Genomic DNA, 24,736 nt, shown 5'->3' on the forward strand with positions numbered 1-24,736 from the left:
CCAGGCACGTCCCTGCTGGACAGCAGGAGCCAGGAAAGGGAAGAGAATTCATCCCCATTTGATGCCAGCACAGGATTTGGTTATTTTTGAGGCTGGCCAGTGAAGGAGGACAGAATTTTCCAGCCTGGAGAAGCCCCACAGGTCCTTACTAGAGACTTACTCCCTGTAGTACAACCAGCAGTGCTGTTGACTGCTCTGCCAAGGCAAGAGCACTGGGCCCAGCTCTTGCAGGGATTTCCTGTCCATCCCATCCCACTGGGATCTGTTAAACAGTGGGAAAACAGGGATCTGAGTCACTGGTGGCCCTGCACTGCAGCTGAGAGATCCCCAAAAATCCTCTAACTTTTTCACAAGCTGCTTTTTGATCAAGGTTTGCTCAAACCACACACAGACTCTCCTGGGATGATTAGCTGGAGATAATTTATCTTGATTACTGTTCAGTGCTATACAATAAAACATCAATCTGGTTTTTCCTAACCCAACGTGTCTTTTGAGGTGTTTAGTGCTTTGTGGGGAAGCTTTTCCAGCATAAATCCAAAATCTGCAGTGAAGGACAGACCTGCTCCCTCTCTAGAAAGCTCAGACAGTGAAGATTTATAAGACATAAAATATATAAATCCCTTTTTCCCTCCCAGACTCTCCTCCTGGAGGAAAGGGGGATGTCAGGAGCTGGATACAGGTTTCATGGAGGGTTTTTTTTGACAGATATTTCCAACAAGTGGGGAAAAAATATGGAAAACCTTGGGCAAAAACTTTCCCTCCATAGGATGAAGCTGAGAACAGTCTCAGCTCCTAAATGTTGAACAGCCAACCCCAAGGAACAGGAACAGGCAGATCCTGGCATTCTGAGCCTTCATTTGGGGGGATTCCTGCAGTCAGGAAGGTGAGGGCAGCCCCAAGGAAGAGCAGACACTCATCAGTTTGCTTCTGGCATTTTTACTCAGTTCCAGGATTTATTTACAAGCAGCTGGCAAACTTCACTCCCACCCTGAGGTCTTGGCAGTGTCACGAGGTCAGGCTCTGGGAAATGTCATTTTTAACCTGCAGAACTCACCCTTAAACCCAGCAGTAAGATGGGGTTTAGCAGTGGTTTGGGGCTGTCCCAAAGGAAAAGATCCTGCACCAAAGAGTCTGGAATCTTCCCTTCAGACACAACTGGGTTTTTTCCAAGTGATTTGAAAGCCAAAAGTACCTAAAAGTGAGTCCTGGGCTGAGCCCAGCTGCCTGGAGCTCTGGGCACTCCTCAGGCCAGGTCTCAGAGCAGGTCACAGGCTGGTCCCTGGTGGGAGGAGATGGTCAAGAGAGGATGGACACGGTGAGGAAGGTGAGGAGCAGGGCAGGCAGGAGGTGGAACACCATGGCCACGGTGCCCAGAGGGGCTGAGGACATTGCTGGAGGACAAAGAGGACATCAGAGCAGAGCAATCAGTGACTGAACTGTGGAAAACGGATTTGTAGAGATAAGATTTGTTTGAGATAAGAAATGCTGACTTAGAAATGCCATGGAATGAGACAGACATTTTTGAGAGAGAGAAGTAGAACTAGAAACAAGTTTCAAAGGAGGGCCTTGCAAATAAGACTGGATACTTTGGAGAAATGGAACTGTGAAAGATGCATTGTGGTAGGACCCACTGAGGGGTCATTTTAGATTATCAACTTTAAGGCATTTACAGCATGGTGTAGAAAAAGCTGATAGGCCAAGAAATGCTTATAATAGAATTAAGAAATAGTTAAATTCTGATTGTGATGGTGTGAATTATAACATCTGTATGGTGTCACCCTTCACATGAGACTGAAAATGGAATAAAAGCTTTTAAACCACCTCTGAGTTATCCCATCTCTGAGTCAGAAAAGGGCTTAATCTGACAACTGAACCACTCCTCCATGGGGAAAGCATCCCTCCATGCCCCCTCCAGGGATTCTCTTCACCTGTCTAACCACAGCAAACGCCAAGCTGAGTTTGGGGTTGAAACTGGAGGATCCTCAAGTTTCCTTCAACCCCAAGCACCCTGATCCTGCCTCTAAGGCCAAACCCAGCATCCCCAAGGAGGAAGGCCTGGAAGTGCTCCTCACTCAGCTGGGATGTTCAGTAGGGATGCTCCCAGTGGGATCCCAGGATTTGCCCTGCAGGGCTTCAGCCTCCTCAGCAGAGCTGCCCCTCTTGCAATCCTTGCTGCAACCCTGTCCTGGACTGCCAAGTAAATTGTATTCTATTTGCCATCTGCAAGGCAGCTGGCTTCTGCTCTGTGGGCAGTTTTCCTGATCTCTTCCACGCCCAATCCTCCCTCCAGGGGGACATCTGCTGATAACAGGCTATTAGATGTCACTGCATGGCTGATAAGAGCTACAGCATCCCACTGGGAGATGTGAGCCCAGAGGGGAGAGCCAAGCATTCCTACCCAGATATAATCTGAGATTCTGGAACACCAGCACAGCTTCTGCACTGGATTTCCCAGAGGAACAGCAGCTGCCTCTTGCCCTGGATCTGCAGAGGCAGAGACTGCACCTTTCTCCAGGATCCCTGCTCCAGCAGAACCAGCCCTGACACGGCAGGAGGGCTGAGCCACAATTCCAATGGTTCTGCTGCCCACACCCTGACCCACAGGGTGTCAGGATGGGTTCTGACTCTGACAGTGTTGGTTTAGTTCACTGCATTGTTTATTTTATCTTTTTATTTTCCTCCCTATTAAAGAACTGTTATTTCCTACTCCCACATCTTTGCCTGAGAGCCCCTTAATTTCAAATTTATAGCAATTCAGAGGGGGGGATTTACATTTTCCATTCCAGGGGAGGCTCCTGCCTTCCTTAGCACACACCTGTCTTTGCTAAACAGGACAAACCCCGAAAGAACCGCGAAACCCCAAGCACCAGGGCCCCAAACCGACCTGGGAATTTGGGGGTGATGAGGTTGATGTATCCCTCCTGCACGCCCCCCGTGAGGCCGACGTGGAGTTTGTCGAGCTCCGGCTGCTTCTGCAGCGCCAGCCAGTCCCGCACGGGGGCCCTGCTCTGCCACTGCGCCAGCTCAGGGAGATGCACCCCCAGCAGCCCCTGCACCTCCCCGGGCGTCAGGAGCTGCCAAAAACAAACAAACAATCACACAGCTGGAGTTAGGAGTGTGCTGATGGACCTCGTGTATTTAATTAAATTTTAATTAAATAATATTTAATTAAATTTTAATTTTTAAATTTAATTTAAATTTAATTTAAATTAAATTTAAATTTTTAATTAAATATTTAATTAATTTTTTAAAAATTTAATTAATAGAAAAGAGATAAAATTATTTAATATTTATAATATATATAATATATGAATAATATATAAATAAACAATATAGAAATAATTAAAATAGTAATAATTATATTCATTCTATATTAATATATCTATATTAATATTATCGTATTATTACAAATAATTAATATTAATTATAAGATAATAATTTGATATTTAATAATATATTGATTATATAATTTATTAAATATTATTATAGTAATATATAATTATTTATTACATATAAATAATGATAAACAATATATAAATAGATATAATAAATTTAATATATATTATATATTAAATTATTCTGTATTATTTAATGTATAAGTAAAAATATGTAATATTAAATATTTAATAATTAGAAAATATTTTAAAATAAAAATATCTATGGAATTTGGATTTGATGATTTCCACCAATGGACAGCACAACCAAACCCAAGCACAGAACACAACAAAATGCAGGGAATTAAAGAATTGCAAGGCCCAGCTCACCATCAGGGAGTCTCTCCTCAAGGTCACAAAGGTGCTCACGTTCATGTTCACGTCGTCCTTGCTGAGAACCTTCAGATCTGCAGCAGGAGCCCCCCCTGCACCAAAGCAAGGAGAACATCAAAGGATGGCAGAGCCCAAAGCAGCACTGCTGGGTCTCTGCACAAAATGAGGATTTCTCCAAACCCATTGGGCTGGGGCTGATAACACACTGAAGTCCAGATGCAAAACATGGGGATGCTCCTCCTTTTTTATTGGGAGTTATTTTGTTGGGCATTAAAAATCTGTGGTGATGCCAGACAGGGGAAAGAAGGGTGAGGAGAATTTGGAAAAATTCTTGGCTTAACAGGGAAAAAAAATTGTGACATGGAAAAGGGCCTGGAGATAAATCCTGAGTTTGATTTTCCCTGTGATAGTCAGGAAACAGATTTGGGCAACTTAAAGCAGGCACAGAATATTTTGTGCTATCTACAAGCTGGAAAGACAAACTTTTAACAACTTGTCTTTAAAAATCCCCAAATCTTTGATGGATTTTGATACCCATTTAATTTGCAGCTAAGAGTTCTCCTTCTCCACGACATCCTGGATTTTTACATACCCAGGTAAGGTAAAATCAGCTCATAGTAAGCAGGTAAATGGTGCTGATCAGAGAAAGCTTCTTTGGCTTTCTGGTACAAGATGTTCTTCGTCTCCTGTGAACAGGCTGAAGGATTCAGAGATGCCAGTCTGCAGAAAAATAAAGATTTAGGGTGAAAAAAACTTTTATTATCTCCAACCTGTTCAATTTTTGCATATTCTGAGTGTTTTTCTGGGAGTCTCTGCACAGCACAGGTGATCCCTAATTCCCAGCTCTATGGAGAGAAGCTGAGAGGAAAAATAGTGGCCCAGTTTCCTGCTGAGAATTTGTCCTTCAGGTGATAATGGCTCTGATGATGCCCAATAAATCCGTCTGTTTGCCAAGTGGTAATTAATTCATTTCATTTAATTTCATTCAGTCTTTCAGAGGAGTTCAAACTGGAAATGCTTAAAAACCACAAGGATGTGGCACCTGATGGTTTAGTGGTGACCACGGTGCTGGGTGATGATCTGAGAGGCTTTTTCCAACCTTAAGGACTCCGTAATTCTATGAAATTCAATTTAATTAACACTTCTGCAGATGAAAGCAAGCACAGAGTCAGATTTGCAGCCTGCTGGGCTGAAATAAAGAGGGTTGGATTGGAAATCTGAGCCCTGCCTGGCAGGTTCTAAGGTGCTTCCTAAATTCCCTTTCCCTGAGAGCAGAAAAAAGGAAAAGGATGTGTGGCACTCAAATTTTTTGGAAAAATCCCTTCGCCCAGGATTTTTCTCCTGGGAAGCTGAGAAGCCTCAAAAAAAAAAGGGAAAACAATAATTATCTGATTTGCTTCTCCTGTGTTTTGCTCTTTTGGAATGTGTTTGGAGATTGTTCTGTTGGTTTCATGTGAATTGTTTTGACTCAATGGCTAATCAAGGTCAAGCTGTACTGGGGCTCTGGAGAGAGTCACAAGTTTTCATTATTATCTTTTTAGCCTTCTGTCTGTATCCTTTCTGTATCCTTTTGTATAGTTTAGTATTCTTTAATATATTATTGCATCATAAAATAATAAATTAGCCCTCTGAGAACATGGACTCAGATTCATCATTCCTTCCCACCACGGGGCACCCCACAAACACAATAAGGATGGGAAAGAGCTTTTGGAAGAAGCCAAGGACACCCCAACTTGGGACTCACTTGAGGCTGGAGGGGTCGATGGCCTTCAGCTGGGTGGCATTCAGCAGGCACACGTACTTGGTGCCAATGGCATCCAGGGCCGTGGCATTCAGGGCATGGCCCAGCTCCATGTAGCGTTTGATTGCTGCTGAGGCCTGGAAACACAATTAATTAGATTCATTTCATGGCATCAGGAGGTGTGGTTTCATCCCTGAAAGAAACTCAGTATTTTAGAATTACAAAAGTAAAATGGAACTGTTTGTGTTGCTATGAGTTTTGTGTTAGAGATAGAAATATTTGGTTTTTATCTAGAATAGTTTTTTTTAATTGTACACAATTTTCATATTCTTTTATTATTTTTAATTTTATTTATTTTTATTTTTAAAAATATTTTTATTGTATACCATTTTTATATGGTATTAGAAGGCATTGTGTTTGAATTCAATTGGTTTGTAATCTAGTGAAACTTAGTTCATTGGTTGGTAAGGGTTATTGCTTATTAAACAATATAAGCTATATATTTATATATATGTAATATATTTATATATGTTATAGGTCTATTAAACATTTTATAGATAGGTTTATATATTTATTTAATCGATTGGTAATCTAGTGAAATCTAGTAATCTAGTTCATTGGTTGATAAGAGTTATTGCTTATTAAACAATATATCATATATTTATATATATGTAATATATTTATATATATTATAGGTTTATTAAACATTTATAGATAGGTTAATATATTTTTAAATGGAATTTTATGGGATAGATTCCTTGTTTTTTATAGGTGTGAACATTTTTTACAAGAATAGATTATTGTGCTAACTGATTTTTATTCTTATGATTTTTTATTTAATGGGAACTAAATAGGTTAGCTTAGAACAGAAAGGCCTGATTTTACAAGGCCTTTCTTTTATAAAGTTTATTGGGCCACCCAAAATTGTGGCACCAGAGATGCTTCAACTACCTCAGAACCCAAAGCAGCCCCAAAGCCAGGAGAGCAAGGCCAAGCCCCTACCAGGGAATCCGGGGGCTCAATTTTCAGGAATGCAGCCAGTGTGTATGCTGAGCTCATCTTCCAGGTGGAGATATCCTCTGGGCTGAGCAGGGGGAGCAGAGGGCCCATCCCAGAGAGCACTTTTTCGGGATAACCATCGGGATACCTCTGTGGAGACACCATGGGGATGGGCTCAGAGCGGGGCTCAGGGAGCTGGGCTCAGCCTGGGGAAAGGTGGAATCACTTTAGAGCTGTTTTCATCTCTCTGATTGGGATTGGAGGGAGGATGGAGCCACGTTCCTCTCAGAGGTGCCCTTGAAAGGCTCAGAGCAAACAGGCCAGGAAAACTCTCATTAGATATAGAAATGAGCGATAAGAAATAAATATTTTCCCAGTAAAGGTGGCAAACCCTGGGAGAGGAGCTGAGAGACAGTGGAGTCATATCCTTGGAGATCCCAAATTCCTCAGGACAAAGCCCTGAGAGATCCCACCAGTGGAAATTTGAGTCGCACCCTTGGAGATCCTAAATTCACCAGGACAAGGCCCTGAGTAGTCCCATCAATGGAAATTTGTCACATCCTTGGAGATCCTAAATTCCCCAGGACAAGGCCCTGAACAATCCCATCAGTGGAAATTGGACATTTTTGGGCTGGAAATACCTCGTGCAGGTATTCCTTCAGCACAGCCAGCTGGGGGTTGCTGAAGGGGTAGTTGAGGACCTTGGAGAGGTCATTTTCCAGGTAGAGGTGATTTTCCAGGGAGATGTTCTGGAGGCAGGCACGCAGGAGCTCCTCAGGTATGTAGAAGGCAGGCATCAGATCATCATCCAGCATTTTCTTTGTTATCTCCAGCTCAGCTGGGCAACCTGCTGAAGCCATGGCAAACACAGGGTTAAATTAAATCCTTTGGCTCCAAGCTTTGGATCCCAGAATCATTTTGGTTGGAGAAACCTCCAAGGTTGATTCTGTGCCCGATCCCCACTTTGTCACCAGCACTGAGCTCCTTGGACACCTCCAGGGATGGGGACTCCAAATCTCCCTGGGAGCCTCTCCCAAGGCCTGAGGAGCTTCAGGGTGAGGCTTGGGCCCAAAAGGAAGGGTCAGGGTGAGCCCTGGGCCCAGAGGGAAGGGTCAGGGTGAGCCCTGGGCCCAAAAGGAATGGCCGGGTTGAGCCCTGGGCCCAAAAGGAAGGGTCAGGGTGAGCCCTGGGCCCAAAAGGAAGGGTCAGGGTGAGCCCTGGGCCCAGAGGGAAGGGTCAGGGTGAGCCCTGGGCCCGAAAGGAAGGGTCAGGGTGAGCCCTGGGCCCGAAAGGAAGGGTCAGGGTGAGCCCTGGGCCCAGAGGGAAGGGTCAGGGTGAGCCCTGGGCCCAAAAGGAATGGCCGGGGTGAGCCCTGGGCCCAAAAGGAATGGCCGGGGTGAGCCCTGGGCCCAGAGGGAAGGGTCAGGGTGAGCCCTGGGCCCAGAGGGAAGGGTCAGGGTGAGCCCTGGGCCCAGAGGGAAGGGTCAGGGTGAGCCCTGGGCCCAAAAGGAAGGGCCAGGGTGAGCCCTGGGCCCATGGGGAATGCTCTGGCTCAGGGCAGCCCCCGTACCCTCCTCTGCTCGCTTGTGCCGGCGGGGCCGGAGCTCCTTGATGACGGTGGCCAGCTCCTCCCTGGACAGGTGGGAATCCCAGGCAAAGTTCCTCAGCCAGGTGGTCACAGCTTTCTGCAAGGAAAAGGGATCATCAGGGGGATTTGGGAATGCTGGATGTGCCTCCAGCACAGCCCCTGCTCCTCACACACCAGGCTCTGAGCCTGGAGCGCCAAAAGCAATTCCTTAAATGTTTGAACTCTCCCTTTCCCCCAACCTATCAGTGACTGAAGCTCCTCATAAAGCACTGGGAGTTATTCCTGCTCTCCCCAAGTGACAGAAAAGGGCTGGCAGTGACCTGGATTTGCAGGTCCAGCCTGTCAGCTCTGATGCCTTCAGTCTGAGCTTTCCTATTTCCCAGATTCTGCACTGCATTGGTCCATGACTCTGAACTCCATAGAAAGTGTCAGCAGTTCTCCTCACAGCTCAGTCACACAGAACAATCCTTTTCCTTTTCCAGCCCCAGAACCAAGGACACCACTGCAGCTCCAGGCCCCAAAAGTGCAAACAACAGGGAATGGAGGAGAGCAGCCTGGGAGGGTGGGACTGCATCACCTGAGCTGGAACTGGACAATGAACCCAATATGGAAATGGACCAAAACTTATCAAAGTGTGACCATAACTCCTGACCCATCTTGGGTGTAGCCACAGCCAGGCCCTTGCACTGCCCAAGGTGAATCCTTTGAGGCCTTTAATAAATCCCTGCTTTATTCCTTAACTCTGCCCAGCCTCTGTTCCAGCCCCCAGCTCCACAAACCCTCCCTTCCCACACCCCATCCCTGTGGCCCCAGGTGCTTTAAAAGGAAGAACTGGAACCAGGCTGGCTCTGCAGACCCCAGCCCCATTGCCAGCAGTGCTCCCCAGGCCATGGGCAGAGCCCACCTTGGGGATCTGCTGCAGGATGCTGGGACCCAGCACAGGAATCAGCCCACTCAGCTCGCTCAGGGTGAAGGCTGACCACGCTGAAGGAGGCCTGCAAACACATATATATTGCAAATAAGTAAAACCTTATAAAACAAAGGCCTTATAAACATAATTTAAACCTTACTACTCTAACTAATCTATTACATTCCCATAGGAAAAGAATTATAAAAATAAAAATCAATTTATGTAACAATCTCTTCTGGTAAGAAGAGTTTGCATTTATAAAAATAAGAAGTGTATCCCATAAAAATCCATAAAGAGAAAATATAAAGTATCTAGAATGAGAGAAGTTTAATAAACGTATACACTAACCATTACCAACCAATCAACTGAGTTTCAATGACTTACTAACCTATTAAATTCAAACACAGTACCTTCTAATAGCATATAAAATGAGCTATATACAATAAAAATTCAGCTATTCTACACAAAACCAAGTGTCTCATCTGTCTCATTTCTATTTCTAATGCAAGCTACAATGAAAATGAGCAGGTATCAGCTCTCAAGGAAGAACAAAACTAAAAAAAACACCTTTAAATCCCCCAGGATTACATCCTTGAAACATGTGACGTTAAGAAAACATAAGGTTTAAACCCTAAAACACCTCAACCACTTCCTGTTGCACAAAATGTTATTGCAGCAGAGCAGAAGTTGTCAGGGACATAAATCAGGGCAGCTGGGTGGGAAAATGGCCTTGAACAAACACATTCTTTTCTTAAGGCTCTTTCTGGAACCCAAAGAATTTCTGTTGCTTGCTATGGCCCAATTCAGTGCCAAGATCTTGGGGCAACTGACCAGGAAGGAAAATATTTTGCTTCCCTGTGTGTTAGAATAGGGATTTATCAAACATTTCTCACTGGACAGGCAGAATGTCTCCTGGAAATCTGTGCCTGACAAACAGCCTGACCTCACCTGTGACCACCAGGCCAGGCAGAGATGTTTGAGTAATGAAAAATCAATTTTGCAGACTGGAGGAAAAGCTTTTATAACGAGCAAGAGAGACACAGAAGTGATCACATTTTTCAGGAGAATTTCACCCAGGCCTTTCAGCTGAAATAATTTCAACCAAACAACATAAAAGACCCAGTGCAAAGCTCAAAATGAAGAAGTTTTTTTGGTTTTTGATCAAGCTGCTTGGCTGGAGTTCAGGCCTTAATAGGACCATGGGCTTGATTAAGGGAAGAGTCCAGGAGGAAAACCCATACCCAAAGGTGGTGTTGCCACTGCTGAGGACGTCCCTGATGGCCTCTTCTTGCTCAGGCAGGAAAGATCCACACTGGCTCAAATCCTTCAGCAAAGTGCCCCCAGAACCCCTGATGTAGTCCCCATCCAGCTCACACACCAGCCAGCCCAGGACCTCAGCATTTGTCTTATTTATTTGTGTGCCAGGAATTCCCTGGAATAAAGGCAGAGGCATTAACTGGGGTGGAGCATCCCTGAACTCCAATTCCTGCAGGACCCCAATTTCTGCAGGACCCCAATAAGCCCTGCAGGGTCCTCATCCCTGCAGGACCTCAATCAAGCCCTGCAGGATCTAATCAAGCCCTGCAGGATCCCAATTCCTGCAGGACCCCAACCAAGTCCTGCAAGACCCCCATTGCTGCACAATCCCAATCCTGCAGGATCCCAATCAAGCCCTGCAGGACCCCAATAAGCCCTGCAGGACCCCCATCCCTCTCCCCATACCAGACACTCCAGAGCCTCCAGGAGCAGCTGCTGCCTCTGAGGGGCCTCTTTGGGCAGAACATCCTCGTTTGCCTTCCCAACGTTGATGAAGAACTGGCTGCAGTTCCCTGCATAGTCTGAGGGGCTGGAAAGACAAACTCCATGAATTTTAGGGAATGAGGTCAAGCTCGAGGCACCCCATGTCTGATAAAACATCTTCCACACCTGCACTCTGAACTCCAGGAGCTGTTCCTCCTCAGGTTTCTTCTATGCCATTAAACTCGTTAAAAATTCCTTAAGTTTAAAAAATGGTTCTTAAAAAATCAATTTTCACCTGAAGGAATCTATTGTTCAAACTGTTCTAATTGTTAGATTCAAATTCAAACTAATTCATTGTTAGATTTAAATTCAAACTAATTCAAACTAATCTATTGCTAAAACTGTTCAAGGTTTGGGTACAGAACCACAGCAGGGAGGTACTGGAACAGGGGAATTCACTTTATTCCATTTTCTCTGGTGTTGTAAGGGAAAAGCACATTCAGAGACCTGGGAATGCTAAAATTGGCCTTGGCCACTGTCTGGGATGGGGCAGCCTCAGCCTCTCTGGGAGACCTCACAAGGAAGGATTTATTGCAATATCTCATACAAATCTACCCTCCTCCAGCTTTCTGCAATCCCATTTTTTATTCCCCAGAAAGAGGCCTAAACAACTCTGAAATAGGAATCAAATTAGTCAGCCTGGTTACTAATTAACTAATAAACTAATTTTTGTTTTTCCCATGTTGCTCTAAGGCAAGATGATGGAAACCACAGCACGGTTACCTTAAAAACAGCAGCAGGTCTTGGGGATAAGTGTCCCAATCCTGGGGAATCCCATGCAGAGTCACCATCCTCAGCAAGCAGCTCAGCTGCAAGGACACCAGAGATTGCATCAAGGAGAGAAACCACCACAAAACACAAGGAAAAGATAAAATAATGGAAAGATTTTATGCTAAAGGAAAGAAGAAAGGAAAGAAGAAAGGAAAGAAGAAAGGAAAGAAGAAAGGAAAGGAAAAATTATGGAAATCAAAGGGTTTGGACTTCTCCTGCCTTCAGGGAAACTCAGAGCTGTGGGAGGGACCCCCAAGACATTTGTTCACAGGAAGGGACCCACAGGGACCACCCTGACAACCCAACAACCCCCCTCTGTCCTAGGGTCACCCTCTGGGGGGAGAACCTGTCCCTAAAACCCATCCTAACCCCCCTGACACATCCCTGCTGCAGCCCCTGAGGCCCAGGGGCTCTAGCTGAACAATTTCCTTTAGTACCCGCAGGACAACCCCAAACCCTTGGGAATGTGGGCATTACCTGGTCCTGGCCCAGCCTGACCTTCTTCTTCCTCATGACTCTGGCCAGCTCCTGGAACCTTTCTGCCCCCACAGCGCTGGCAGCTGCACAGGTGAAGCCCTGGAGCACAGACTGGGAGAGCCTGGGAGTTCCCAGCAGGAAAATCAGGAGGGAAAAGCCTTCAGGAAGGTGCATTCAGAGTAGGACTCTGCTCACCCCGCTGGTTTTCCCAGATATGAAGCTCTGTTTTCATAATTTTCAACTCAAATACATCAAAAAACACAGCAGCCCCTCTAAAAGAATCCCTGGAATTGCCCTCTGGAAGGTTTGGAAATGCATTCCCTGCTTGGAAATGCATTCCAGAGGCAATCTGGAGCAAGATTCCAGGTGCAGCCTGAGCCAGCAGCATCACTTTAGAAGGAAAATGTGGTCCCTGGGTGTATCTGGCAGCTGAGCCCTGGTGAATCTCCATGTTCCACATCTGTGTTTGGGTTCCCATTCCATTTCCCATCTGCTTCCATGGGTTCCAGGGGGTGGATGTGGATGCACCGTGGGAAAGGTGGGAATTGCCAGGAAAACAAGCAGAAAGGGGAAGGAGAGGAGGGAAATCTTTACCTGCTGAAGTCAGGCTCTGCCTTCACCACATCACTGAAGAACATGGCAGCCTGGGGAGCATAGGCAGAGAGGTCAGAGGTTTTCCAGGGAAAAGGGCTCAGTTTCCAGGGGGATTTGTGGAATTCATGGCCCCACAGAGGGCAGGGCTGCCAGGGAGGGGAAGGAGGAACCCTTTACCTGCTCTCTGGTCCATGGTTTGTTGTTGAGATCCTGCAGGTTTGGCATCTCTTCCCCAAAAACCAGCAGGGATTTTGGGATGGAGGTGGCCAGAGCACTGGGAATGAGTTTAACCAGCTCAGAGGGGTGGCCAACCCTGGAGGAAACCTTGGAAAAAGCCAAGAGAACAAACCATGGCAAACCTCACCCAGCTTTAGCCCAAATCATGGCAGGATCAAAAGCAGAGAATTGTTTGGGTTGGAAAAGACCTCCAGGATTGAGTCCAACCTTGAATTATTCTATGGTTACAATATATAATATATATTTATATATATATTATATATTAAATATATATATTACAAAATATTTTTATATTTTATATATTTTTATAAAATATTTTATGTTTTATGTATTTTTATAAAATATCTATTATGAAATATATAGAATGTTTTATTAAAAAATATAAATATTAAAATATATTTTATGTATATAATATAAAACATATTTTTATATATAAATAAGAATAAATATATTTAATAATAGAAATAAATAAGAATAATAATATAAAATAAATAAGAAAAATAAATATAATATAGAATAATATAAAATATAAATTAATTTTATTATTATAAATAATAATAAAATAATATAAAATAAATAAGAATATAAATATATTTATATTCTTTCCCTGGGAACATCCACTGGGAAGCAGTTTCTGGGAGCACCCCATAAAACAAATCCCTCCTGGCCTTGTCCCCAAGAGGCTGAGCAGGCCAAGGACAGTGACACAGAGGCAGTGGCAGGGTTTGAGAGGCCAAGGACAGTGACACAGAGGCAGTGGCAGGGTTTGAGAGGCCAAGGACAGTGACACAGAGGCAGTGGCAGCGTTTGAGTGGCCAAGGACAGTGACACAGAGGCCGTGGCAGGGTTTGAATGGCCAAGGACAGTGACACAGAGGCAGTGGCAGCGTTTGAATGGCCAAGGACAGTGACACAGAGGCAGTGGCAGGGTTTGAGTGGCCAAGGACAGTGACACAGAGGCAGTGGCAGGGTTTGAGTGGCCTGTCCTGCTGCCACCCCTCCTGGCTGTGACCAATGGCGCAGGGGACGCTGGCAGGGTGCAGCTGTGGCACACCTGGCCCCAGGTAAGCAGTGCCCCCACCCCTGCTCCAGGGTGAGACAAAACAAGGTCACCTTTTCCACCAGGATCCTTCTCAGAGCATAGGGCAGAGTGTCCACGTGCTGGGCAAAGGCTGGCAGCTGGATGGCCTCCAGGACAACCTCTGGGGACAAACTCCAGAGTGTGCTGCTATTGAGGCCACCCACCAAAGTGCCCAGCTCTGCCAGGCTCTGTCCATTCAGGATCTGCAAGGGAATCCCAGAAAAAAAAATCAGCTTGGAAGAGACCTTTGAGATCCTCGAGTCCCAGCTGTGCCCAACCCCACCAATCCCCAGCCCAGAGCTCTGAGGGCTCATCCCTTCAGTTTGAGCTTTTATATTTTCCAGATTCTGTATTGGTTTCTAACTCTGAACTTCATATAAAGTGTCACCAGTTCTCCTCACAGCTCAGCCACACAAAACAACCCTTTTTTTTTGTCAGATTAAGCCCTTTTCTAACCCAAAGATGGGGTAACTCAGAGGTGTTTTTAAAACTTTTATTCCATTTTCAGTCTCATGTGAAGGGTGACACCATACAGATGTTATAATTCACACCATCATAATCAGAATTTAACTATTTCTTATTTATGTTATAAGCATTTCTTGGCCTATCAGCTTGTCCTACACCATGCTGTAAATGTCTTAAAGTTAATAATCTAAAATTACCCCTCAGTGGGTCCTACCACAATGCATCTTTCACAATTCCATTTCTCCAAAGTATCCAGTCTTATTTGCAAGGCCATCCTTTGAAACTTGTTTCTAGTTCTATTTTTCTCTCCACACTGCCTGTTTCTCTAGAAATTCATATTTCTCTACAAATGTTTCTCTACAAATTCATTTCCTGCTTTTTTCCAGCCCCAGAACCAAGGACACCACTGCAGCTCCAGGCCGCAAAAGTGCAAACAACAGGGAATGGAGGAGAGCAGCCTGGGAGGGTGGGACTGCATCACCTGAGCTGGAACTGGACAATGAACCCAATATGGGAATGGACCAAAACTTATCAAAGTGTGACAACTCCTGATCCATTGTCCATCTTGGGTGTAGCCACAGCCAGGCCCTTGCACTGCCCAAGGTGAATCCACAGAATTCACAGAATCACTGAGTTGGGAGAGACCTTAAAGATCATTGAGTCCAACCAGTCCCAACACCTGAACTCACCCCTGGCCCCCAGTGCCACATCCAGGCTTTGTTAAACACCCCCAGGGATGGGGACTCCAGAACTTTATCACCCTTTCTGTAAAAAACCTCTTCCTAATACCCAACCTAAATTCCCCTTGGTGCAGCTTCAGGCTGTGTCCTGTGGTTCTGTCAGAATCCTTTGAAGCCCTTGTAACAAATCCCAACTTTATTCCTTTAACTCTGTCCAGCCTCTATTCCCAAAGCATCAGTGCCACCTCCAGACATCCCTTGGACACCTCCAGGGATAGGCACTCCCAACCTCCCTGGGCACTCCCAGTGCCTGAAACCCTGGCCAGGAGGAGCCTGTGGGTGTGAGGAGCTCTGCAGTACCTGGTAGCCAGATTGGAGCAGTTTGTTGACCACAGCCCTGGCCTGCTCATCCCTCCAGCCCTGCACTCTGCCCAGGGCAGGCAGAGCTGCCTCCAGGTGCTCCTCTGGGATGTTCTCCTGGATTGTGGACACTGAGAGCCCCAGGGCAGCCTGGCCCAGGGCTGCCAGCACGGCTGGGGAGAAATCCTCCAAATTCCTCAGCAGGGAGGATGCCACCTGTGCCACGAGACAGAGCAGAGTCAGAGCAGCAATGCTGCATCCCACAGCCCTAAATCCCTGGGGTTCTGCCTCAGGCTTGCCTGTGGAGGTGTGGAAGAGGTTTTACAGTGACTTCTGTGAGCCAGAGAGAAGTGTGATAAGTTTGTTTCCCCCTAAAAGATTTCCTACTGAGGTCATTGACAGAGAAACCAAGAAAGAAGGAGAAAGAGGAGAAACCAAGAAAGAAAGAAGAAGGAGAAAGAAGAGAAACCAAGAAAGAAAGGAGAGAGAAGAGAAACCAAGAAACAAAAAAGGATAAATAAGAGAAACCTGCAACTGTCTGTTCCAATGAGCACTTTGTTTGTCTTTCCTGACCAATGGGTAAAGTGTAATCTCATGAGCTTTGTAAGAATGTATAACAAGCACGCTTGCTGGAATAAAACAGTTTGAAGCCCTCTGGAAATGGAGTGTGTTGCTTTGAGATGTCTCCCTCTCAATGTGGATGGACCATCCCCACCACTGAGCCCTGTGAGGTGATGGAAACCCAGCCAGACACCACAACAAAGACACAAGGTGACCCAGAGGAGGGTGACAAGAGGGTACAGAGAGCTGGGCTCACCCCAGCAGGTTTTGTGCAGCCGAGAGGATCCCCAGGTGCTCACCCACGGGTTTTGTGCAGCCGAGAGGATCCCCAGGTGCTCACCCACGGGTTTTGTGCAGCTGAGAGGATCCCCAGGTGCTCACCCATGGGTTTTGTGCAGCTGAGAGGATCCCCAGGTGCTCACCCACGGGTTTTGTGCAGCTGAGAGGATCCCCAGGTGCTCACCCACGGGTTTTGTGCAGCTGAGAGGATCCCCAGGTGCTCACCCATGGGTTTTGTGCAGCTGACAGGATCCCCAGGTGCTCACCCACGGGTTTTGTGCAGCCGAGAGGATCCCCAGGTGCTCACCCATGGGTTTTGTGCAGCTGAGAGGATCCCCAGGTGCTCACCCACGGGTTTTGTGCAGCTGACAGGATCCCCAGGTGCTCACCTGCAGCTCCAGGGAGGCTCCGGGCATCCCCCTGCTCCAGGGGCAGCTCCTCCCCAGCCTCTGGGCCACTCCCAGCGCCTCCTCCCTGCTCAGGTTCGCCACTGCCCCGGGGCTCAGGTAACAAAGGAACCTGTCCGGGAGGCTGGGGACAAAAGGAGAGGCTGGGTCACAGAGGGGCTCCAGCAGAGCTTTCCTCTGCTCCAGAGGATGCTCCTCCTCCAGGCACCTTCCCCCATCGTCTCAGCTCTGCTGGTGCCAAGGCTCCAGCTCAGGGAGCTGGAAATCCCTGGAAGCACTGCAGGGAAATCATCTCCCAGGAAAAGAACTGGGGATCTGGCCCCAGAGAGCAAGGGCAGCAAGGCTCCATTTAAAAATGGAACCTTTGAAAAGAAAGAGAATGGAACCCTTAAAGAGAAAACAAATGGAACCCTTAAAGAGATAATTACAGATCCTTTAAAGAGAAAATTAATAGAACCTTTAAAGAGAAAATGAATCAATAGTGCCATGCTGAACCATGCCAGGAAATCAGACCCCCTCAGATCCATACCTGGCCAGGGGAAAGGCAGGAGCAGAGGTCAGGAGCAGGGTGTAGTACAGGGCAGTCTCCCTGAGCAAGGTGAGGTTCCCAACCATCTCCATATTCACCAGGTCCCTGGCAAATTTTTGAAGCTGAAGGTGGAAAAAAAATAAAAAGGGAAAATGACTCAGATGGATCCTTCAATCCTGACAGTGACATGGGACAGTCTGAACCAACCTCAGGGCTTTTCATCTGGGTTTAAAGTTGTGCTGAGGTTTATTTTGTTTGTTTTAAAGTAAACACTGGGACCCTGATCAGGTTTGAGGTTGCTCCTCTCACTGGCTCCAGTTTGCTCCCTGCAGAATTCCCTTTGTGGAACCAACTGCTGTGCAAATCCCTCTCATCACATGATGGGGAAAAAAACTGCAGTGGCTGTTCACCTCAGATTAACCAGAGAAATATTCCTGGCAGGAATTCCAGGGCCAGGTTGGACAGGGATTGGAGCACCCTGGTCTTGTATTTTCTGGGACCCCCGTGGCAGGGAGGAATGATGAATCTGACTCCATGTTCTCAGAAGGCTAATTGATTATTTTAACTTACTATATTATATAAAGGAATACTATTCTAAACTATACTAAAGAATACAGAAAGGATATAGACAGAAGGTTAAAAAGATAATAATGAAAACTCATGACTGTCTCCAGAGCCTTGACATAGCTTGGCCCTGATTGGTCATTAAGCCAAAACAATTCACATGAAACCAATAAAACAATGACCAGTTGGTAAATAATCACCAAACACATTCCAGAGCAGCAAAACACAGGAGAAGCAAATCAGATAATTATTGTTTTCCCTTTTTTTTGAGGCTTCTCAGCTTCCCAGGAGAGCAAACGTGGGCAAGGGGATTTTTCAGAAAATGTGACAGTGACACCCTGGGACAGTGGGTGAGGCTGGAATGGGATGGGTGACCCTTCAATCCTTCCAACCCCTCCATCCTGGGGCTCTGATTCTGCTCAGGGCAGGACTGTGACCCCCCCACCCAGGGTCCCCACTTACTGTGGCTTCATCCCCAAAGAGCTGCAGGTCCTCCACGGTGGCGTGCTCCAGAAAGGATCCCAGGAAATTCCGGAACCAGGCAGTGGAATTGGGGCTGTGGCAGCTCTGGCTGGGTCCTGCAGTCAGACAGGAATGCAGGAACACAGAGCCCATGGAGCAGAGCCCCTTTCTCTGCAGACAGGAGTGCAGGAGCACAGAGCCCGTGGAGCTGCAGCCCACTGGGAGCTGGGATTTCTGAGGCTGCAGCCCAGCAGAGCTCCCTGCTCACACCACAGATTCCCATGGGACAGGGCAGAAGGAATCCCAGCCCTGCCAATATTCCATGCCCTGCCTCTTTCTCCTTTTCTCCCAGCTCACACCCAAATCCAGTGCTCACACCACAAATTCCCATGGGACAGGGCAGAAGGAATCCCAGCCCTGCCAATATTCCATGCCCAGCCTCTTTCTCCCTCCCTCCACGTGCACCAGAAGCTTTCTGCAGGACATTCATGGCAGCTCCTGCCAATATTCCATGCCCAGCCTCTTTCTCCCTCCCTCCACGTGCACCAGAAGCTTTCTGCAGGACATTCATGGCAGCTCCTGCCTGGGTCCCCTCCTGAGCACAACCAAACCCTGCACAGGCAGCAAATGCAGCGAATTTTTAAAAATTTATAAAAATCCTGAGTTAATCAAGCCTCCAGGCAGGGAAATCATTCCCAAATCCATTAATTACTGACGTTCCCAGCCTGTTTTCATTGGAGATTCCCAAACCCCCTGTGAAGCCTCAGCCCTGGGAGAGAGCCCAGGGAAATCAGGGGAAGCCTTTACCATGCTGGGTGAGGAAATGCTTGATCCCAGAGTAGAGATTCCTCTGCTCCTGCACAGAAAGCTGGGAATAGATTCCATCCAGGGCAGCCACTCTGCAAAAGGAGGGGAAAACACCTCAAACATTGCTGAGGCCAGGGCTGGGCTCTCACAAAAACATGGATATTCTCAATCCCATCGTTTTCTGGTGGATTATGCCCTTTTCTGACCCAGAGGTGGGGCAACTGAGAGGTGTTTTAAAAACTTGTATTCCATTTTCAGTCTCGTGAGAAGGGTGAGACAGTACAGATGTTGTAATTCACACCATCACAATCAGAAGCCAGTGCATTGTAATTTCCTAACTGTAAAAAAGCCACTGTATTGTAATCTCCTAATTGTAAAAAAGCCAGTGTATTCTAATTTCCCAATTCCAAAAAAGCCAGCGTATTCTAATATCCCAATTCCAACAAAGCCAGTGTATTCTAATTTCCCAATTCCAACAAAGCCAGTGTATTCTACTTTCCCAATTCCAACACACTATAAGCATTTCTTGGCCTCTCTATGATATTTCTAAATCAACATTTCTTATCTCAAAACGGACATATAAATACCCACTATACAAGTATTTAATTAAACTTCAAAGATTTTCTACAAACCCATTTCCCACCCTCCTCCAAAGTGATTTTTCCCCCAGAGGAGCGCCCAGGGCGTGGCTCTGGTGGCCCAGAGGGGACATCCCACACTCACAGCAGCTGGAATTGCTCACAGGACACGTCCTTGGCACGGAGGCAGCCAAAGCTCTCGGGGTGCAGCAGGAAAGGCTGGAGGCCCCCATGGAGCCACTGGAGCAGCACTGGCGGGGTCTCAATGCCAGGCACCTGGAGCATCCTCTCCCACAGCCCATTGAGGAACACCAGGCTCCACTCCGGGGAAAGGGGCACCTGGGAGAACTGGGGGCAAGGCAGGAGGGAAAAAAAAACCTGAATTCCAGGGAATTCCAACCAGACATGGACAGCAATCCAAGCAGATCTGAGTGCTAAATGGAATCTGCTGTTTTGAATGGGGCTCTTTGCACTGCAGGACACGAAACGCGACGTGGACTCGCTGCTCTTTTCAAGGTAAAAAGAGAATTTTTAATTTCTGACTCCAACGTTTATAGATTTCCAAAAGTGACAGTGGATTGGAGGGTGACAGTGCCACCTCTCCAATGACACTGGAGAGACCAACAGTCCATCAAATTTCTCCTCCTCCAGAAAAGAATGCAAAACAATGAGTTATTTACATAAAGTGTGTGAGAAAGTTCCTTACAAGAATGTAAACGTCTGAAGGTTTAGAAAATCTAAATCTTAAAAAAAAAACCCTAAAGAAAAAAAAAACCTTAAAGAAAAAAAAAAAAAACCTTAAAGGAAAAAAACCTTAAAGGAAAAAAAAAAAACCTTAAAGGAAAAAAAAACCCTTAAAGGAAAAAAAAAAACCTTAAAGGAAAAAAACCTTAAAGGAAAAAAACCCTTAAAGGAAAAAAAAAAAACCCTTAAAGGAAAAAAAAAAAAAAAACCTTAAAGGAAAAAAACCCTTAAAGGAAAAAAAAACCTTAAAGGAAAAAAAACCTTAAAGGAAAAAAAAAACCTTAAAGGAAAAAAAAAACCTTAAAGAAATTCTTTTAAAAAAATCAGGGCGACATCTCTTTCCAAAATAAGGTTAAAAAAAATCTTAAAAAATCAGGGCAACATCTCTTTCCAAAATAAGGTAAAAAAATAATCAGGGCATTTGAAATGAAGTCTTTCCCTGAGCAAAAATCCCCTGGATTTGAGGGAATTCCATTGGAGGGAAGACTCACCTGCTGGCTGAACTCGGTCAGGGATGCCAAAAGCTTCCTGGCATCATATTTGGAAAAGAACAGGATGGAATATTCTGGATCCAGAGCTGTGCTGGGTTTAGGGGCCAGGCAGGAATATAAGGAGGAGAGGAAATCATCCTGGAGGTCCTGGAGCCAAGCTCCCTGGAAGAGAGAAGGGAAATGCAAATAAAGACAAGATTTAGGGGGGGAAATCACCCTCAGGGAGCTCATCCACACCTGGGCATTGGGAAGGGATTCCCCCCTTGAGGGGGTAAAACACTGGCATAGGTTTTAAAAGCTTTATCCAAAAAAAAAAAAAAACCACCCCCAAAACTGCCAAAACTTGGCCCAAATTTCTGAAAAATTTCATCTAAGTAGAAACTTCCAAGGGATCCTCTCTAATTCCCAAATATTTTTTTCAGGAAAATGGCTTACAAACAGTAGAAGACAAAAACAAAACCAAGAAAAAAAACAAACACCAAAAAATTCCAACCCCCCCCCCCCCCAAAAAAAAAAAAACCCATTGACAAATATTTACAGGACTGCCATCCTGCCAGAAATATTTACCAAAACCCACAAATCGCTGTCAATTTAATTGCAATTACTGGCAGCAACTTAAGAGATAATGACAAAACCAGGGAAGAAACTAAACCTGGAGTATCCAGGTGGCATTTTCCAGGCTGCAACCAGTTCTAATTGCGATTTTACCCCTTTTAAATGTACTTTTACCCCTTCTAATTGTGCTTTTACCCCTCCTATTGTGTTTTTACTTCTCTAATTGTGCTTTTACCCCTCCTAATTGTGCTTTATCCCAGCACCCAGCGTGACTCTCCTGCAGAGACTCATCCCAATGCTGTGACACCAATTTTTAAGAGACCATTTGATTTGCAAAGTCCCTTTGCCCCAACTTCCTTCTCACTCCGGGGGTTTGGAGAAGAAAATCCCCAATTCCCCAAGGTGTCCGTGGTGCTTTGGGCACCCCTGAGCCCCGTGGCACAGGGCAGTGTCCCCCAGAGGGTGGCACTGCCACAGCTCAGGGTGAAACCCCGGGCACAGCCTTGGCTGCTCCCCCAGGGCTGGTGGGAAGGGTCAGAATTCCCAAGGAACACAAATCCCAGCCCCAGGGACTGAGGGATTGAGGGTCCTCACCTGGGCACAGGCCAGCTGGGCAAAGCTGAGGCTGCACGGGGACCTTCGGCCTCGGGCCACCTCCAGGAGCTGCTCCTGGCTGGCACTGGGGGGACAGGGACAGCACAGGGACGTGGGAATGGGGACTGGGAATGGGAATCAGGAAACTGGGAATGAGGAACTGGGAATGGGAATGGGAAACTGGGACAGCACAGGGATGTGGGAATGGGGACTGGGAATGAGGAACTGGGAATGGGAATCAGGGAACTGGGAATGGGAAACTGGGACAGCACAGGGATGTGGGAATGGGGACTGGGAATGAGGAACTGGGATGGGAATGGGGGAACTGGGAATGGGAAACTGGGACAGCACTGGGAATGGGAATGAAGAACTGGGAATGGGAAACTGGGATGGGAATGGGGGAACTGGGACAGCACTGGGAATGGGAAACTGGGACAGCACTGAGAATGGGAAACTGGGATGGGAATGGGGGAACCGGGAATGGGAGAACTGGGACGTGGGAGGAATGGGGGAAACTGGGAGAGGAGGGGATGGGAATGGGAGAAACTGATGGGAACTGGGAGAGGATGGGCTGGGAACAACTGGGTGGGGACAGAACTGGTGGGGCACTGGGCAGAACTGGGTGGGGAGATGAGAGCAGGAGTGGCTGGGGACAGACCCAGATGTGAGGTGTCACCCCGCAGCAGCCCAGAGCACAGCTGGGCACGGCACCCAAAGGCACCGGAGTGCCCTGAGCAGGGTTTGGCTCCTGGCTGTGCCCCCAGCAAGGATCCAGCCCTCCCAAATGAGCAGGAGCAGAGCTCAGGGCACACAGGGACACAGGGACGGGGCAGGACGAGGCTGCTGGCACAGGGACAGGCAGGGGTGCACTGCTGACCCTCAGCCACCATTCAGGTTGAGTGAGCTCAGACTGGGGCTGTTTGAGCCCCACTGGAGCCAAGATAAGCTCAGCACCAGTGCCAAGGCCCTTGGCTGCTCCCCAGAGCCCGGCCCTGCCTTTCTTTGTCTTCCCAGCCACAAACCCCAGCAGGGCACCTTCCCTTCACTGTTTGAACAAGTGCAACCAGAGCCCTCCCTGCCCACAGGCAACCCTGGGGAAAATCCCAAAATCTGGGCTCACAGGGATTTGGTCACCCCAAGAAAAGCAGAATCCCTCCCAAGGAAATGCCCCAGCCCCTGGGGATGGCTCACCTACCTCTGCACTGAGGCACACACGGCTGATTCTGAGCCCAGGACAAAAAAAGAGAGACCAAGGTAAGGAATTGTGGGAGGGTTTGGCACACAGAGCCCTCTCTGAGTTTTGTGATAAATATTTGGAAAGGAACTCACCATTGATTGGGGAGCTGGAGCACTGCACCGGGAGGAGGAGGAGAAAAGAGACAGGGTTAAAATGCAGCTCTGACATTGTTTGGGATCACTGCACACAGACTGGGGGAGCCCTTTGGAATGGGATGGGACCTGAGCACACTGAAACCCCAAACCCTGAGCACACTGAAACCCCAAATCCCGAGCACACTGAAACCCCAAACCCTGAGCACACTCACTCAAACCCCAAATTCTGAGCACACTGAAACCCCAAACCCTGAGCACACTGAAACCCCAAGCCCCGAGCACACCCGAAACCCCAAGCCCCGAGCACACCCGAAACCCCAAGCCCCGAGTACACCCGAAACCCCAAACCCTCAACACACTCACTCAAATCCCAAATCCTGAGCACACTGAAACCCCAAACCCCGAGCACACCCGAAACCCCAAACCCTGAGCATACTCACTCAAATCCCAAATTCTGAGCACACTCACTCAAATCCCAAACCCAAACCCTGAGCAAACTCACTGAAACCCCAAACCCCGAGCCCCAGGACAGTTCCTGGCTCTGCACCTCAATGCGTTGGGCACTTCCATCCCATCCCACCCCACAAGGGGAGGGAAAGTTCCCCTGGTGGTTCCAGTGGGGTCCCAGAGGAAGGGGGGCTGCCATGGCTGATCTTTAAGGCCCCTCCAGCCCAAACCACCCAGGAATGTTTTAACCACACAAATTTCAACTTTTGGGTTGAATCTGCCTTACCAGTTCTGTCCCAGCAGCAGCAGCAGCTCCCTGGCACCCTGCAAGACAAGGGGATTTGGGAGCAGAGCCAGCACAGAGCTCCTGCCCAGCCCAGCCCAGCCCAGCCCAGCTCCCTGAAGGATTTCAGAGCTCATTTTCTGCTGGATTCTGGTTTTTTCTAACTCAGAGGTGTTTTAAAAAATTTATTTTATTCTTAGTCTCATGTGAAGGGTGAGACAATATAAGTATTATAATTTAGGTTATTATAGAATATATTATATTAATATATATTAATATATATATAATGCAATGTAATGTAATATAGAATATACTATATTTTATATTAATATATATTAATCTAGTATATATTATAATAGTACATAATATATCAATACATTATATAATATAGAAATATATTATTGATATATATCAGTACATTAATATATTATATACTATATTATATATAGTATAATAATAACATATAATGATATAATATAGTATAAATATATTATGTAATTTATAAATATATTATACTATACTTATATATTATATTATATTATATTGTATTTTATACCAGTGGGATGAGGGCAGGGACAGGGAGGGGACACAGAGAGGGCTCTGCAGCTCTCAGGTCTGATGGAGGAGTGACTTT

At 46.6% G+C, this 24,736-nt stretch overlaps 1 protein-coding gene across 1 annotated transcript; it reads right to left on the bottom strand.

The window, feature by feature from the left end:
* Positions 1-920: 920 nt before the first annotated feature.
* LOC136563661 (mesothelin-like) lies at positions 921-23,942 on the bottom strand. The gene is made up of 25 exons (XM_066561152.1): positions 23,920-23,942; positions 22,041-22,125; positions 20,892-21,053; positions 19,802-20,004; positions 19,079-19,170; positions 18,272-18,387; positions 17,246-17,367; positions 16,699-16,840; positions 15,470-15,685; positions 13,997-14,167; positions 12,825-12,971; positions 12,648-12,697; positions 12,054-12,174; positions 11,529-11,614; positions 10,728-10,851; positions 10,247-10,437; positions 9,000-9,090; positions 8,078-8,192; positions 7,149-7,354; positions 6,511-6,657; positions 5,512-5,645; positions 4,360-4,487; positions 3,765-3,859; positions 2,885-3,074; positions 921-1,391 (listed from the first exon to the last, which is right to left on the bottom strand). The coding sequence occupies exons 1-25, from the start codon at positions 23,940-23,942 to the stop codon at positions 1,297-1,299; spliced, it is 3,252 nt and encodes a 1,083-aa protein (XP_066417249.1). The 3' UTR covers positions 921-1,296.
* Between the last annotated feature and the right edge of the window lie 794 nt (positions 23,943-24,736).

This window comes from Molothrus aeneus, chromosome 16 (genome assembly GCF_037042795.1).
Source record: "Molothrus aeneus isolate 106 chromosome 16, BPBGC_Maene_1.0, whole genome shotgun sequence".
NCBI classification, from domain to species: Eukaryota; Metazoa; Chordata; class Aves; order Passeriformes; family Icteridae; genus Molothrus; species Molothrus aeneus.

Excerpts from the sequence above, each read along its gene's own strand:
- LOC136563661 (XM_066561152.1), bottom strand. The coding sequence starts at position 23,942 with ATGGAAGTGCCCAACGCATTGAG. Across the intron at positions 21,054-22,040 it reads CCCAGCTGGCCTGTGCCCAG|GGAGCTTGGCTCCAGGACCT; the intron begins GTGAGGACCCTC and ends TCTCTCTTCCAG. Across the intron at positions 15,686-16,698 it reads GAGCCTCCCTGGAGCTGCAG|GTGGCATCCTCCCTGCTGAG; the intron begins GTGAGCACCTGG and ends CTCGTGGCACAG.